This window comes from Chiloscyllium punctatum, chromosome 35 (assembly GCF_047496795.1).
Source record: "Chiloscyllium punctatum isolate Juve2018m chromosome 35, sChiPun1.3, whole genome shotgun sequence".
Taxonomy (NCBI): Eukaryota; Metazoa; Chordata; class Chondrichthyes; order Orectolobiformes; family Hemiscylliidae; genus Chiloscyllium; species Chiloscyllium punctatum.
The window spans coordinates 7,191,174-7,207,913 of record NC_092773.1 but is presented as its reverse complement, the minus strand read 5'-3'; the positions used below and the strand labels follow the sequence as shown (position 1 = coordinate 7,207,913).

General features: G+C 41.2%; 1 protein-coding gene across 2 annotated transcripts in view; it reads right to left on the bottom strand.

Annotated features, from left to right (window-relative positions):
- The window catches only part of LOC140459608 (GDNF family receptor alpha-2-like), a 312,836-nt gene that overhangs the window by 131,261 nt on the left and 164,835 nt on the right, over positions 1-16,740 (bottom strand). For both annotated transcript variants that reach the window (XM_072553890.1, XM_072553891.1), the window contains exon 4: positions 8,340-8,685. In XM_072553890.1, the coding sequence (XP_072409991.1) occupies positions 8,340-8,685 (346 nt within the window). The remainder of the gene's footprint in view (positions 1-8,339; positions 8,686-16,740) is intronic.

The following is a 16,740-nucleotide window of genomic DNA, read 5'->3' as shown; positions in this document are numbered from 1 at the left end:
ATACCCTGATCTGCTGAGTATTTCGACAATTAATTCTTTTCAGTTTTGATGTTCAGCACCCTCAGGTTTTTGGTTTTAGAAGTAAACTATTTTTCACATCCAGTTTCTTGGTTGATGAACAGTGCCTGCCACTGTCAACTAGCTTTGATTCTTGGTTTGTGCTGAAATGCTACCCTGAAGTAAGGTTTTAAAAATGGCATTTGGGAGAATGATGGTTCCGGTGGGACACAGATACGGAGGTGGAATTCTGCCGTCAACCACTTTTCAATCATGCCAAATGAATGCATTCTGGTGGGCATGACATGAGTGCATAACCTGGTTAATTTTTAATCCCTCAGAGAATTATGATGCTGCCCATGCTTTCCCACCTTTGCTGCAATCTCTGATATTGGTGAAGTAATGAAGCAGTTCTACACAGTATATGAAATATAGAGAGCAGAGCAAACAATTACAAAATTGCAGAATTTACATCTTGGTTAGAGGCTGAGACAAGTCTAATTCAACATTCAATTTGACAAGTGAGTGAAGGGAGTGGATCTTTGGAAAAAGACAGACGAACATAGCAGTGTTGGGCGGCATGGTGGCACAGTGGTTAGCACTGCTGCCTCACCGTGTTACAGACCCGGGTTCAATTCCCGCCTCAGGTGACTGACTGTGTGGAGTTTGTATGTTCTCCCCATGTCTGTGTGGGTTTCCTCCGGGTGCTCCGGTTTCCTCCCACTGTCCAAAAATGTGCAGGTCAGGTGAATTGGCCATGCTAAATTGCCCATAGTGTTCGGTGTAGGGGAATGGGTCTGGGTGGGTGGCGGGTCGGTGTGGACTTGTTTGGCCGAAGGGCCTGTTTCCACACTGTAAGTAAACTAATCATAATTTCAAGTAGTGAAATGTGGAGTAAATGCCAGCAAGTTGAGCTCACAGTTGTTCACTTAATGCAATTTTGTCTGTATTTGCTGCTCTCAGCAAAGTGTATATATATTTAGTTGGCCATGAGGTCTTGCACAATTTGAATCAAAAATGCCAAAGTTGTGTTCTCATGTTGCCCTTTCTGCAGCTCATCCTCTATTTGAGCCACCAAAGTTGATCTCATGCATGTTCAGATTCCTGATTACCCTAATTATCCATGATATGAAAGATTGCTTATTACATTGTGGGTCAGGTCGTGGCAGTAAAAACCTTTCATCTTTCACTTGAGTGGTTGGTTAAAGGCAAGAACTTCAGGATGAGCTGAGAAGAGTTGAACGCCATCCTAATTTGTATTCCTCTTGTTGGTGTCTCTGCAGTACAAAAGGACAGACGTAATTCTGTGGCACAGCGTTTCATTTAAATATCAGAGCAGCCTGAGGGAAGGGTGTTTCTAGGAATTGTGATCATGGGAAATGGCATTGCATCCAGTGAATGGAAAAAACTCATGCTCTTCCACTGCTGTGTAACTTTGTCAACTGAATTATTCATCAGCAGAACCAGGTTGGCAGGTAAGATTTCATTTTATTTATAGTGAATCATCAATTGATATTTACCTCATATGAGAACAAGTACATTGAAGTTGAAGTGAGGTACTTCATGAAATGAATTTTTTAAGTTTTAATATTTTGAACTCTAGCATGAGGTAAAACCAAAACTATAGAAAGTTTTTGCACTTATTTCATTTATGTTGGAATTGGATTCCGGTGTTGATGTCACATCACCTTTCAGAAGCTCAACCTGAAACTGGCTCAGAGTTTAAGATCTGCTGATAAGAAAACAACAATGCAGCATTGTGAGAATGAATACAAACCTCCTGGGAGGCCCTGTGGAGAGGTTGAATCTTCAGTGGTGATATTGAACTTATTTTTAGGGTTAGCTGAATACTACTTGCATTTTGTTTATTTTTTTAGATTCATTCATTCTCACCCCTCCAACATGACACAAAAATAAGAGTGTAGAATGAAACCCAACCACAGCAAATGGCTGTGTACAATGTGTGAATAAAATCTACATAGACATTTTGGGAGGTCAACATGGCTTGTCACAATCTTCTTTCAGGGGCTGAGAGTTGTTCTCTGCCTTGCTGTTGCCTGCCTTGACTATTTGACTTGCTCCTGTTCTCAACTGTACCAGCCACAAGCTTATCTCTTTTCTCACGATCTCTTTGGGCTCTCTCCCCTCCACCTTACTAGTTTAAAGCCTCCCGAGTAGCACTAGCAAATTTCCCTGCCAGTTCCCCTCTAATTCACGTACAAACTGTCCTTCATATACAGGTCACTTCTATCCCAGAAGCGCAGTGGAGGCCGGGACGTTAAATGTTTTCAAGCCAGAGATTGATAAATTCTTGATCTCTCAAGGAATTAAGGGCTATGGGGAAAGTGTGGGTAAGTGGAGTTGAAATGCCCATATGATTAAATGGCAGAGTGGACTTAATGGGCCACTCCTATATCTTATGGTCTTACATTCCCATGATCCAAAAATGTGAATCCCTGCCCCCTGCACCAGCTCCTCAGCCACAAATTAATCTGCTCTTAACAATAAGTATCAATATTTTGTTTGCCTTCCCAATCACTTGATATATCTGAATGCAAATTCCTTTCTATCATTCTCCTGCAAACTCTGTATTTGAATACTTTGCCATTTTTATATTCCTGACAAAAACAGACAATTCGCCTGACCACATTATGCTTGATTTGGAAAATGTTTGCCCACTTGCTAAACATTTTTGTACCCCTTTGGAAAGTTCGTGTCTCCTCTTACCCAACTTGCTTTCCTACCAATTTGGTGTAATCAGTAAAATTAGCATTTATAAATTAATCATTCTTTCCCCCTCATCCAAATCATTGATATAGATTGTAAATATTTGCGATTTCAACAGTTACTCATGCAGCTGTCTACTCGTTACAGTCAGCAAATATGAAAAAAAAAATCACCCATTTAACCCTTTCTGTTCACTGAATTATCTTTATAATGCTGATATTATCCTCAACATCATGTGCTATTATCTTGTCCATCAACTTTTAATGTGGCATTTCATCAGACACTTCTTAGAAATGTAAATACACACATTGACAGAGAATGCTGGAGAAATTCAGCATGTCTGGCAACATCTGTGGAGAGAGAAACAGAGTAAATATTTCAAGTCCCATGGCTCTTCAGAATTTTGAGTTTCAGTTGCACAGAAGAATCATGAGACTCATAATCTCTGAAAATAGCTTGTTGGGTTTTTTTTGGAAAGGTTCATGAAAAGGCATGATCAATTTGTTTTTAAGCAAGGCATTTATTGCAAACCACAGAGTTTCAGATAATTACTGGACTTGCTAAAGACTGGTTTTAATGACTGTTCTCTTTGAATATTGTTTCGCATACAGTTATTCATTTTCATTTTCAGTTGAATCCATCGTGAAACCTTGTTGTCTTCTTGAAGAGCAATTGGAAGACATTTTGATACTGTGTTTCTTTGTTTGTCAAGACCCGAGAGATAAATACCTGTCTGCTGATCTAGCTCTGTATTCTCGAAAGTGAGTTTGACAGCCATTTGAACCTTCCACACCTTATCCTTTTCTATCCTTCAAAAATTAAATGTTATTGACCAAAAGTATTTTTATCCAATGTGAGCCTGAACATTTTTTCCCTTTTCACATATTGTTTGTATGTGGGATTTGTGTAATTTAGAGGGGTAAGCATTTATATTTTCATGTTCCAATTATGTGTCTGTTTGTTGGGATTAAAGTTATTTGGGAAAAAGTTTGTTGGGATTAAAGTTATTAAACAAACCTAGCTGGTAGAACTTTTTGTCCAATGTCTGTTAGACAGGAGTATGTGATTGATATCAGGACTTGGGTGAAAAGAATTTAATTCATGTTGTGATCTGTGGAGTTGTGGAAAGAGAGAAAACCGATGCATTTATCCTTCCTTGGTTCCAAAACATGAATGAGAAGGTGGGAATTAGAGAAACATAGAGGAAGAACTGAAGGGATTAAGGAAGATGACACATGAAAAAGGAGAAGGAAAAATTAGAATTGGGTGTTAATTTTCTGAGAAGAGAAAGAAAGGTGACAGAGTGAAAATGAAGAGATAATTGGAATATTGACACCAGTGCACAGTGCACCAGCAGACAAGTATAAGATGATTTTGATAATGCTGTGGAGTCTGTGTGCAGATGTACTAACATCCAGAACTGTGATGAGGAGGCTTGTGATCATGACACAATACAAGCCACTCTGGAACACCATTCCCCAATCTTTTTCAAGTATTAGATTTAGCTGAATACCCTGAACTGGGTCAAATATATTTACATGCTTTCAAACATTCGTTTTTAATTCACTGACATCCGCCTAACATTAAGAGATTTCCCAAAGGAAACTTGGAGACATTAATGAATTCACTTTTTCGAACCCATAGAGCATGACTTTGGACAGTAGTTTGACACTGGCTAGAAAATACTTCTTGTCTTGATTCTTTTACGTAGGCTGTGGTTGTGTCAGAATCATGATCAGACATGCAAAGACCACCAGTGGTTAATATTGTGGTCAGCAATATGATAATGATTTTTGTGGTATAGATACACTTTGGGTAGAACACTAGTGATAACTTCCCTGTTCTTCTTTGAAATAGTGCCATGGAATCTATGACATGTGCCTGAGCAGGCAGATGGAACCTCAATTTATTATCTCATTCAAAAATAGCATCTCTGACAGTGCTGAGCACTGGTGTGTGAGCCTCCATTTTTATTTGCCCAAGCCTTGGATTGAAATTGAACCTGGAACCTGTGCTTCAGATTTGTGAGTAATACTGATTGAACTATGCTGAATATCTGTGCCCTCATTTGATAATCAGCCAAAGTCCATCAATTTGAATCAAACAGATAAAAGAACACAAGAAGCATTTGTGAGAGAAAAGCAAGAACAATTGAGAAAGGGAGAGGAAGAGAAAAGTACCATGATAGAATTTGAACAGGGACTGGGAAGGAAAAGAAGTGGAAATTAGCACTGTTATAAGAAAGAAAAAATGTCAGGTGAAAGAATGTGACAAATCTATGTACCCACAAAGCTTTTCTGTCATGCAAAGAGTTACCAAGTTATTTCCAATCCCTGAACTGTCAATGTTCAGAGAATTACTTACTTCAACTTTATCTAATACACTGTGATGCTCTGACACATAGTCTACAGGAATAGTGCCAGAAGACTGGAGGATAGCAAATGTTGTTCCCTTGTTCATGAAGGCGAGTTGAGACAACCCTGGAAATTACAGACCTGTCAGCCTTACTTCAGAGTCAGAGTCATAGACATGTTCAGCACGGAAACAGACCATTCAGTCCAACCCGTCCATGCCGACCAGATATCCCAACCCAATCTAATCCCACCTGCTAGCACCTGGCCCATATCCCTCTAAACCCTTCCTGTTCATATACCTATTCAGATGCCTTTTAAATGATGCAATTGTACCAGCCTCCACCACTTCCTCTGACAGCTCATACCATACATGTACCACCCTCTGTGTGAAAACGTTGCCCCGTAGGTCTCTTTTATATCTTTCCCCTCTCACCCAAAACCTATGCCCTCTAGTTCTGGACTCCCCAACCCCAAGGAAAAGACTTTGTCTGTTTATCTTCTCCATGCCCCTCATGATTTTGTAAACCTCCAAAGGTCACGTCTCAGCCTCCGATGCTCCGGGTAAAACAGCCCTAGCCTATTCAACTTCTCCCTTTAGCACAAATCCTCCAACCCTGGCAACATCCTTGAAAATCTTTCCTGAACCCTTTCAAGTTTCACAACATCTTTCTGAAAGGAAGGAGACCAGAATATTGCAGTATTCCAACAATGGCTTAACCAATGTCCTGTACAGCCGCAACATGGCCTCCCAACTCCTGTACTCAATACTCTAACCAATAAAGGAATGCATTCCAAACGCCTTCTTCACTATCCTATCTACCTACGACTCCACTTTCAAGGAGCTATGAACCTGCACTCCAAGGTCTCTGTTCAGCAACACTCCTTAGGACCTTGCCATTCTGTGTAAAAGTCCTGCTAAGATTTGTTTTCCCAAAGTGCAGCACCTCACATTTATGTAAATTAAACTCCATCTGCCACTTCTCAGCCCATTGGCCCATCTGATCAAAATCCTGTTGTAATCCGAGATAACCTTCTTCGCTGTCCACTACACCTCCAATTTTGGTGTCATCTGCAAACTTACTAACTGTACCTCTTATGCTCACATCCAAATCATTTATATAAATGATGAAAAGTCGTGGACCTAGCACCGATCCTTGTGGCACTCCAACTGGTCATGGGCATCCAGTGTGAAAAACAACCCTCCACCACCACCCTCTGTTTTCTACCTCTGTGTCAGTTCTGTTTCCAAATGGCTAGTTCTCCCTGTATTCCATGATACCCAATTCTCTTCCATGAGAGTTGTGGGTAAAGTGTTGGCAAAGGTTATAAGAGATAGGATTTATAATCATCTAGAAAGGAATAAGTTGATTATGGATAGTCAACACGGTTTTGGAGAAGGGTAGGTCATGCCTCACAAACCTGATTGAGTTCTGTGAGAAAGTAACCAAACAGGTGGATGAGGGTAAAACAATTGATGTGGTGTATATGGATTTCAGTAAGGTGTTTAATAAGGTTCCCCATGGTAGGCTATTGTAGAAAGTACAGGGATTGAGGGTGATTTCGCGGTTTGGATTCGATATTGGCTCACTGGAAGAAGACAGAGGATGGTGGTTGATCGGAAATATTGATCCTGGAGTTCAGTTACTAGTGGGGTACCACAGTGATCTGTTTGGGTCCACTGTTGTTTGTCATTGGAGGCTTGTGACAGTGGTGTGCTGCAAGGATCAGTGCTGGGTCCACGACTTTTGGTCATTTATATAAATGATTTCGATGTGAACATAGGAGGTATAGTTAGTACGTTCGCAGTTGACATCAAAATGGTCAGGCAATTGGACATTGACAAAGGTTACATCAGAGTACAATGGGATCTCGATCAGATGGGCCAATGGCTGAGGAGTGGTAGATGGAGTTTAATTTCGATAAATGCGAGGTGCTGCATTTTGGAAAAGCAAATCAGAGCAGGACTTTTACACTGAATGGTAAGATCCTGTGGTGTGTTGCTGAACAAGGAGACCTTGGAGTGCAGGTTCATAGCTCCTTGAAAGTAGAATTGCAGGTAGATAGGATAGTGAAGAAGGCATTTGGTATGCTTTCCTTTATTGGTCAGAGTATTGAGTACAGGAGTTAGAAGGGCATGTTGCGGCTGTACAGGACATTGGTTAGTCCACTTTTAGAATATTGTGTGCAATTCTGGTCTCCTTCTTATCAGAAGGATGTTGTAAACTTTGAAAGGGTTCAGAAAAGATTTTCAAGGATGTCACCAGAATTGGAGGGTTTGAGCTATTGGGAGAGGCTGAACAGGCTGGGGCTGTTTTCCCTGGAGTGTTGGAAGCTGAGGGGTGACCTTGTAGAGGTTTACAAAATCATGAGGGGGCATGGATAGGGTAAATAGACAAGGTCTTTTCCGTGGGGTAGGGGTGTCCAGAAGTAGAGGGCATAGGTTTAGGGTGAGAGGGGAAAGAAACAAAAGGGACTGAAGGGACAACTTTTTCACACAGAGGATGGTGCGTGTATGGAATGAGCTGCCAGAGGAAGTGGTGGAGGCTGGTACAATTGCATAATTTAAAAGGCATCTGGATGGGTATATGAATAGGAAAGTGCTGGCAAATGGGACGAGATTAGGTTAGGATAGCTGGGCGGCATGGATGTGTTGGACCGAAGGGTCCGTTTCTGAGCTGTACATTGCTATGACTCTATGACTCTAATAACAGGCATTTTTATTGTGTTTCTAACCTCAACTGTCGACCTGTCATCTGTTGGCCTGTTTTCATGCTCAGTTAATCTACAGAGGAAGCATCTAAGTCCATCCAAGGTCCATTCCATTACTGATCAGAGTAAGAGTAAGAGTTTCATTCAATTAAGAAGGTACTTTGCCTTACTGAAGTGATTGCAAAGTTTAATCAGACCACCAGTTATTGCTTTGAATACCTTCAAAGGGGCACACTTGTATCAGATTGTTCTAGGTTCACAATACGGCTCCTCTTTTGGCTCACTGCAGTTGGCATAAATACAGAAACAATTCAAAGTGCCATGTAATAAGCAGGAAAAGAATCGAGTAAGCACTGAGAGTAGGCAAGGAGAGAGGCTTCATGTCAAAAATTTTTACCTGTATCCAGAGATGCAGTGAAATGATATTTCAGTCCTTCGTTTGCTCATGTTACCAAACAGCAATGCCAGATACTGAATTCTAATACCAATGTGATAGTATATCACATGCTCCAGTAACCTTGCTAAAACAATTATGCAGATTGCTGGCCTTACCTGCACACGTAGTCCATTTTACAGGTCTGATGAAGTGTTAGGCAGTTTAGCTTCTCCTTGTCTTCATATGAGCAGGTGGGTACAATGGTTTGGCGGCGCCTCTCTGCACAAGCTGGGTCATTACAGGAGCAGAAGAGCAACCGATAGCTGTACTCTGCAGGCACGCGATCAAAAAACTGCCTCAGTGACTTGTGGCATTTTCGGCGGCTGCAGGTATCGGAGGTGGAGGTGCGCTTGACACAAGTGGAGATGTACATGGAGCGGTATCTTTTACAGGTGTCATTCAGGTTGCATGCCTTGGCTGCATCCAAACATTGGTTTCCTCGAGCTCCAGTGGGCTCCAAACCTACAAACACAATGTTAGAGAGGGGAGGATAAATATAAATGAGATTTATTCAGAAGCTTGTGCTGGGTAATAAAACAGGTCCAAACAACAGGATAGACATATGCAATCTGAAATAACTGATCTGAATTGAACATATAATGCAGCGAAAGAAAACACTCTCCCTCGTCTTGTGATATTCAGGATGCTTCAACAAGATTGAAATCTCACATTCGGGTGCCATGATGCCTAGTGCTGAATGATTTGAAGACAATAAAATTTCAGTTAGACAGCATGTCTAAATTTCTGTTATGGAACTACAAGCTCCTGAAGGCCAAAACAGCTTGGTGCTCTTTACCTTTACATGGATTGCCCTGATCTAAATCTTTGCACAGTATTTACAGCCCAGAAACAAGCTGTTTTGCTCAATCATTTCTTACTGGCATTTGCACTCCACTCAAGTCTCCTCCCATTCTTCCTCCTACACCATTGTTTCCTTATATTCCTTTCTCCCTTATGTACTTATATAACATCCTCTTAAGTGCATTGACGCTGTTCACTTCAGCTGCTCTCTGTGGTAATTTCACATTCTCAGCACTTTCTGAGTAAAGACGTTTCTCCTGAACTCTTTATTATATTTATTTCTATTATCCTGTTCTGGTGGCCTCTAGTTTTTCTCTTTCCCACAACTGAGAGCTTCACCCCTATTGAAATTTGATCAAAACTTGGCATCATTTTTCAGATCTCCATTTGGTCACTACTCAGCTGTCATATTTTAAGAGAAATGAGACCCAGCCTGCAAACTCTCATTGAACTCCCAGTTGTGGAGTCCTTCCTGTTAATCTTTGTTAATCTTCTCAAGCCTCTCTCTGTCGTTATTCTACATGTGATTTAACCAAGGCTTGGTACAAGTTTGGCTTGACTTATTCATTTTTAAAATTAACTCATTGAGAAATCAGTGCTTGGAATGTTGGAGATTAGAAGCTTTGAGAAAGGCCCTTCCTTACTGGTGAAGACATAACACCATATTCTGTCAGTATTCCCACTTGAGATACCTGGAAATCAAAGCTACAGGGACAGGAATTTGATGGCAGTTTGTTGACAAAGGCAAAATGTCACAGTCCCTGCAGTAACAACTTTCTCAAGGGCAGTAAATGCTGGCCAGCCAGCAACATCCACAAGCGAATAAAACCTGTCAAATTGCATGACCAGGAACTAAACATTGGGAAAGAACAACAGGTGTGACCATTCGGCCCTCAAGCTGTTTTACACATTCAAGCAAATCATGGCCGATCTCTACCTCAACACTACTTTCCTGTCTTAGTTTCAGTTCTATTAATATCCTTATTGAACAAAATTCTATGAGGGTTTAAGTCTCATATTGACCTGAAGCATGGCTAGCTTCCTGGGGGAGCAGGGGCTCTTCACTGCCTTTTATGTTTTGTCTTGCTTCCTGATTTTAGAATTAAAATCCCTGTAGTGTGGAAACAGGTTCTTCGGCCCAACAATTGGTCCACTCTGACCCTCCAAGGAATAACCCACCCAGACCCATTCCCCTGCACTGTATTTACCGCGGCTAATAACCGACACTATGGGCAATTTAGCATGGTCAATTCATCTGACCTGCACATCTTTGGATTGTGGGAGGAATTTGGAGCACCTGGAGTAAACCCACGCAGATACAGATCCACACAGACATTTGCCCAAGACTGGACTTGAATCCAGTCCCTGGCGTTTTGAGGCAGCAGTGCTAACCACTGAGCCACCGTGCTGCCCTCAAATCAGGAGATATCAGTCCTGAATGGCTTAGCTCTCGTTTTAAAGTTATGCCCCGTAATACTGAATGCCAAATCAACAAAAATAGAGTCACAATCTATCCTATCAAATTCTGCTATCATTTGAAATGTCTCCTTAAATTGTTCCTCAGTCTTAAATATGAGACAATAAAACCATGCTTCTGCACTCTGACCTCATAATTTAATCCTTTACAGGTCCATTTTCACTTTGATTGCATATATATAGCATCTTTAATGCACGGAGAATGGAATACACGTGATTGTCCTCAAAGCCAGTCAGTTTTTCATGCTGGGTTACACCTGGCCATGGGATACTGTTCACAGATTGTAGCATTGTGGACAATGCTGGGTCTCCTGGCACATCGCCTAATAGTTTTTGACATGCGGGAATTTTGGGGGATATGGCAGAAGGGGTCACTTGATCCACAGACAGAATGTGGCACTTGCCAGATTTTTTTGTCTTGTCAACCAGTCCTTCATCACCAACCACAAATAAGGGACATGTCATTTCCTTGGACTGGTCTCTGTCTATAACCCTGAATGAGGCGGAAGAGAGTGTACAGACACTGAAAAATTTGATCAAGTTTGTCCTCAATCATTGTCTGCACTGTTCCATTAGCTACAGTGTTGCCATTGACAGTTGCACTTGTAAAGAAATCAGATCTCCTGTTAAGATCAAATCTTCAGAGAAAATTGTGAGAGAGTTGAATTAACAGGGCCATGCCCTGACCCTCTTTACCAAACTTCGATCGCACAAATACAAATGCTGGAAACCTCACTGTGTTATGGACGAGACCAAACCCCCTCAAAATACATCAAGGAGATAGCCTAGATCTTATATTTTATCTTATTCAGAGGCAAATGTGTGGCACTGTTTTCCCTGGCGTGTCAGAGGCTGAGGGGTGACATTATAGAGGTTTATAAAATCATGAGGTGGTGGATAGGGTAAACAGACAACTTCTTTTCCCTGGGATGGGGGAGTCCAGAGCAAGAAGGCATAGGTTTAGTGTGAGAAGGGACAAATTTAAAAGGGACCTAAGGGGCAATTCTTTTCATGCACAGGATAGTGCCTGTGTGGAATAAGCTGCCAGAGAAAGTGGTGGAGGTTGGTACAATTACAACATTTGAGAGGCTTCTGGATGGGTATATGAATAGGAAGCGTTTGGAGGTATATGGACCAACTGCTGGCAAATGGGACTCGATTAATTTTGGATATCTGGTCAGCATGGATGAGTTGGACCAAAGGGTCTGTTTCCATGCTCTCCATCTCTATAGATTCTATGACTATACCAGCCATATTTGCATTCCTATTGTCGTGGTTTGAATTGTTTACTGGTCACTGAGATTGACAGTAATGAAGAAGGAAGAGATTGCTTCACAATCAATTAATAATTTTGCAAGGGCAAAAACTATCATGATATGGACAACCAGTTTCTACACAGAAAACGAGATGGATGATCAATTATTGTCATCATTGTGACTTTTGCCTTATAACAATTCTCATGGCTTTTGGTTGTATCAACTTCAAGACTTCTTGCTCTTTATGAATAGGGGAGGTGATGGCCTAGTGGTATTATCGCTAGACTATTGATACAGAAGTTCAGCTGATGCTCTGGAGACCTAGGTTTAAATCCCATCATGGCAGTTGGTAGAATTTGAATTCAATAAAACAAATCTGGAAGAGTCTAATGAAGACCATGAACCATTGTGGATTGTCAGGGAAAACTCATATGGGCCACTAATGTCCTTCAGGGAAGGAAATCTGCCATTCTTACCTGGTCTGGCCTACATATGACTCCAAACCTACAGCAATGTGGTTGACTCTTAACTGCCTTCTGGACAATTAGGGATGGGTAATAAATGCTGACCTAACCAGCAACACCCTCATGCCATGAGTTAATTTTTAAAAATGTACGACTGCATTATTTGCACAAAGTGGAATGTTTCCTTCAAAAGATGGGACCCCAAATTCTGCAGCATTCCCTCAGTTTGTCACTGCAGCCTGGACTATGCACTCATGTCCATGGAATTAAACTCGCAAACTGTTTAGAATCTGAGACAGTTGTGTGCCTCAAACCCATCTATAACATTCACATGATGACAAGTATTTTACCCCAATAAGTAATTCAATTGGAGCTTCCCTCAATAAGTTTATCAGATCAACCACTTCAATTCATATAGCACTCGCACTTCATTAGTCGCAGAAGATTTGACATCTAGCAACTCAGGATTGGGAATCCCTGAGGCACTGCAAGCCAACAGCAGCAGCAGAGTCATACTGGAACATAATCTGCAACTTCATGGCCAGGCATAAACTCCATTCTACCGTTCCTATCAAGTCAGGGATCAACCCTGGTGAAATGAAGAGTTCAGGAGGGCATACCAAGAATAGCTCCAAGCATTCTGAAAAATGAGGCATTCACATAGTGAAGTTATAAACAGGGCTATTTGGATGTCAAACAGCATAAGCAGCAAGTGATAGACATCGCAAAGCAATCCCACATTAATAGATTAGATCTAAGCTCTGCTGTCTTGCCACCAGTCATGAATGGCAGTGGACAATTAAATTACTTACTGAAGGGGATAACTCCACAAACATCCCTATCCTCAATGATGGGAGAGCCCAGCAGATCAGTACAAAAGATAAGGCTCAAGCATTGACAACAATCATCTAACTATGACTTAAGACTTGTGTTTCAGAACTGCTGCACCAAATTGTTTGAGTACAGCTGCAATACTGTCATCTTCCCAACTATCTGGAAAAAGTGGGACAAATCCAACCCAGTCAATTACCGTTTCAACAATGTTCTCTTGAACATTCAGCAGGCAATGGAAGGGTCATCTGCGATACGATCAAGCAATGCTTGCTCAGCAATAACCTGTTCACTGATACTTCATTTGAGTTCTGCCAAGGCCATTCAGTCCTAGTCTTATTGTAACCTTGGTTCAAACATGGACAAAAGATCTGAATTCCAGAAGTGAGGTGTGAATGATTGCCCTTGATGTCGAACTCGTATTTGACTGAGTGCGCCAGCAAGGAATCCATTCAAAACTGGAATCATTGGGAATTGGGGAAAACCCTCCGATGGCTGCACTCGTACCTGGCACATAAGAAGATGATTATGGTTATTGGAGGTCAGCTGTCTCAGCTCCAGACATCTCTGCAGGAGATCCTCAGGATAGTGTTTGAGGCTTAACTATCTTTTGCTGCTTCATCAATAACATTCTCTCCATTGTAAGGTCAGATGTGGGGATGTTCACTGATGATAGCACAATGTTCATCACTGTTTGCAACTCCTCAGATGCTAAGGTAGTCCATTTTCAAATGTGACAAGACCGAGACAGTATCTAGCGAGTTTTGAGAAGATTTAGTATCTAGCCTTGTGTTGTAAAGTGGTGCACAAATTTCCATTACAAACATCCTGGGGATTATCAATCTGCACATACAAATACAAAAGCGACAAGAGTGGGTGAGAAGCTCGGAATACTGCAACAAGTAACTCACCTCCTGACTCCCCAAAGCCTGTCCACCATCTGCAAGGCACAAATCAAGCGTGTAAGGGAATATTCCCCACTTGCCTGAATGGGTGCAGTTCCAAAAGCATTACAGGCGCTTGACACTATCCAGGACAAAACAGCCCACTTCCACAAACATGCAGTCACTCCACCACTGATACTCAGAAGAAGCAGTTCATATGATCTCCAAGATGTTCCACAGAAGTTCAAGGGAAGCAGAAACAGAGAAACAACACTTGCAGTTCCCTTCCAAGCCACACACTGTTCTGACTTGGAAATATTCTTCTTTCACTGTTGCTGGGTCAAAACCCTGCAATTCCCTCCCATATGGTATTGTGAGTCTCGAACCAGAACGTGGATTGCAGCAGTTCAAGAAAGCAGTTCACAACCATCTTCCCAAAGGCAATTCGGAACTGGCAATAAATACTGGCCAACCAGTAATGCCCAATTCCCCTGAGTGAATGAAAAAAAATGGTGTTGCATTTAACAAATGAATTTCCTCAATTCATTCAAATGATTGAAAGTTAGCTTGTGAATCACTTGCTTCTTGGAATGTATTTAGCTTTCCAGCGCGTTTTATTGAGAAGACTCAATTTACAATTCAAAAATTCTCTGTACCCTTGACTCCAGAAATCACTAGTTCAGGTTTCTGTCCAGTGCCTCGAATGTATTATGTCCGAATTTGCTTCAGAGTCCAAAATGAAACAATACACTGCCATCACTCATGGACATTCTTTCACTCTCACCTCATTTCAAAATATTCGAGGACTGGAACAGGGTACAACATGATCTTTTGTTTGTGGCTACATTTGTCAGTTGTGGCTCAGTTGCTAGTACTGAGAGTTCTAGGTGTCATCTTCAAGGTTCACTTGAAGCCTTCAGCGTGATCATCAGGACTGATATCCCAGGACATTTCTGTGGAACTGCTGTTCTTTGACAGATGCCATCTTTATGATGAGAGAGCAATCTGTTCCCTCTCTGGTATTACATACAAAATATTACATGAAACTCAGCTCTGGTGTCCTGGTCAATATTTATTCATCTCACACATCAAAAACTCATCACCAGATCATTATATTGCATTTGTGAGAACTTGCTGTGAGGAAACTGGCTGAGACATGACGGAAATTATTTATTTCAAAGTTACTTGATTGACTGTAAAGAACTTGGCGATATCCAGTAATCATGCATGCAATGAAAATGTCACTCTTTTAGTTCATTTCACATCATAATATGCAGCCGAGGTTAACACAGATGATCATTGCATGCACAACAGATGTTTTCAGAATTGTTATAGTGTAACAATCCCTGGATTCATATTAAAATACCACAGCTGCATTACTTGATTTGAAGAGTTACGAGATGTAACAATTAAGTTAAACTGACCCACTTTCAGTTTCTGAAGCATCCTGACCTATTACAGTCACTCTGAAGTGTACAGATTGATCAATGTTGACATACAGGCTTGACCTTTCCAATTGAGCAATAGTTTGACAGAAACAAGCTGTCTTCATCTGTCAAATTGTTGCTCCTGGCCTCAAAGCCTTCTCCTTGGAGCCCTTGTTATTTGTTTCATTAGTTATTTCTCATTGAATTATCATTTGTTCTGCATTGTTCTATTTCAGGTATTTGCCTTATTTCTGAAGGCACAGAAATTGCTTATGAGTCAGAATTTATATGGGCTCAAGGCTGCAGGTGACCACAAGTCCAGGCTGTCAGTGCAGTCCAGGACCGACCAAGTTCTGAGCCTCCAGAGGAATTGTCCTTGGAATGACCACATCTGCTCTCTCATATGAATGTAGAAGATCTTTGAAAAGGTGCTGAGGCAGAGTTTGGTAGTTATCACATTGCTGTTGTGGGAGTTTGCTCTGTGAAAATTAGCAGCTTGTGTTTCCGACATTTCTGACATTTTTGGAGTGTTTCAGTAAAACACTGCAAAACCACTTCATTGGGCATAGGTATTTTGGAATATTGTGATATTGTGAAAGATGTGGTAGGAATGCAATTTTGTTTCCTCTTTTTGTCTGTCAGGTATATAATATTTACAGTCTGGTGTTTGCCAATTTATTTTAGATTGGCTACAGTCTACATAACACTTCTGCAGACATGCATGCACAGATATGATCACACAGCATGTTCATATTTTTACAGAGGCCCAGGTTTGTGGTCCTTTCTTCATGTCCACAATCATTTGCACAAATTTTCTTAAGTTTTATTTTTTTATAAGCATCAATTATTTTATCCTTACATTATCAGGACTTGATCGGACCAACATCCTACAGATGTCAAGTTGCAGAGTAAATACTAAGTAGGTTCCTCATCTGAAGACTGCAAAAACACATGTTGCTTATTACTTTGCATCATTAGCTGCAAGAAAATATTACCAAGATCAATTTTCAAAATGTGATTTGCAAGGGTCACAATGTGCTCGAGGGGCATCAACACATGGAGAAAGTGAGGACTGAAGATGCTGGAGATCAGAGCTGAAAAATGTGTTGCTGGAAAAGCGCAGCAGGTCAGGCAGCATCCAAGGAGCAGGGGAATGAGATAAGAGTAGAAATATGAGGTAATGGCCCCTCAAATGCACCCTCCATTCAGTTCAGAAATCGCTGATCTGATTACAGCTTTGACTCCCCTACAATCCACAAATCTGTCCAATTCAGTCTTGGAATGTATTCAATATTATAGTTTGGAGAAAGACATGAAGACTTCGTGGTCCGTATCACAGTCGAGGAGGTGTTGGATGGATTAAAACGTATGAAGGTGG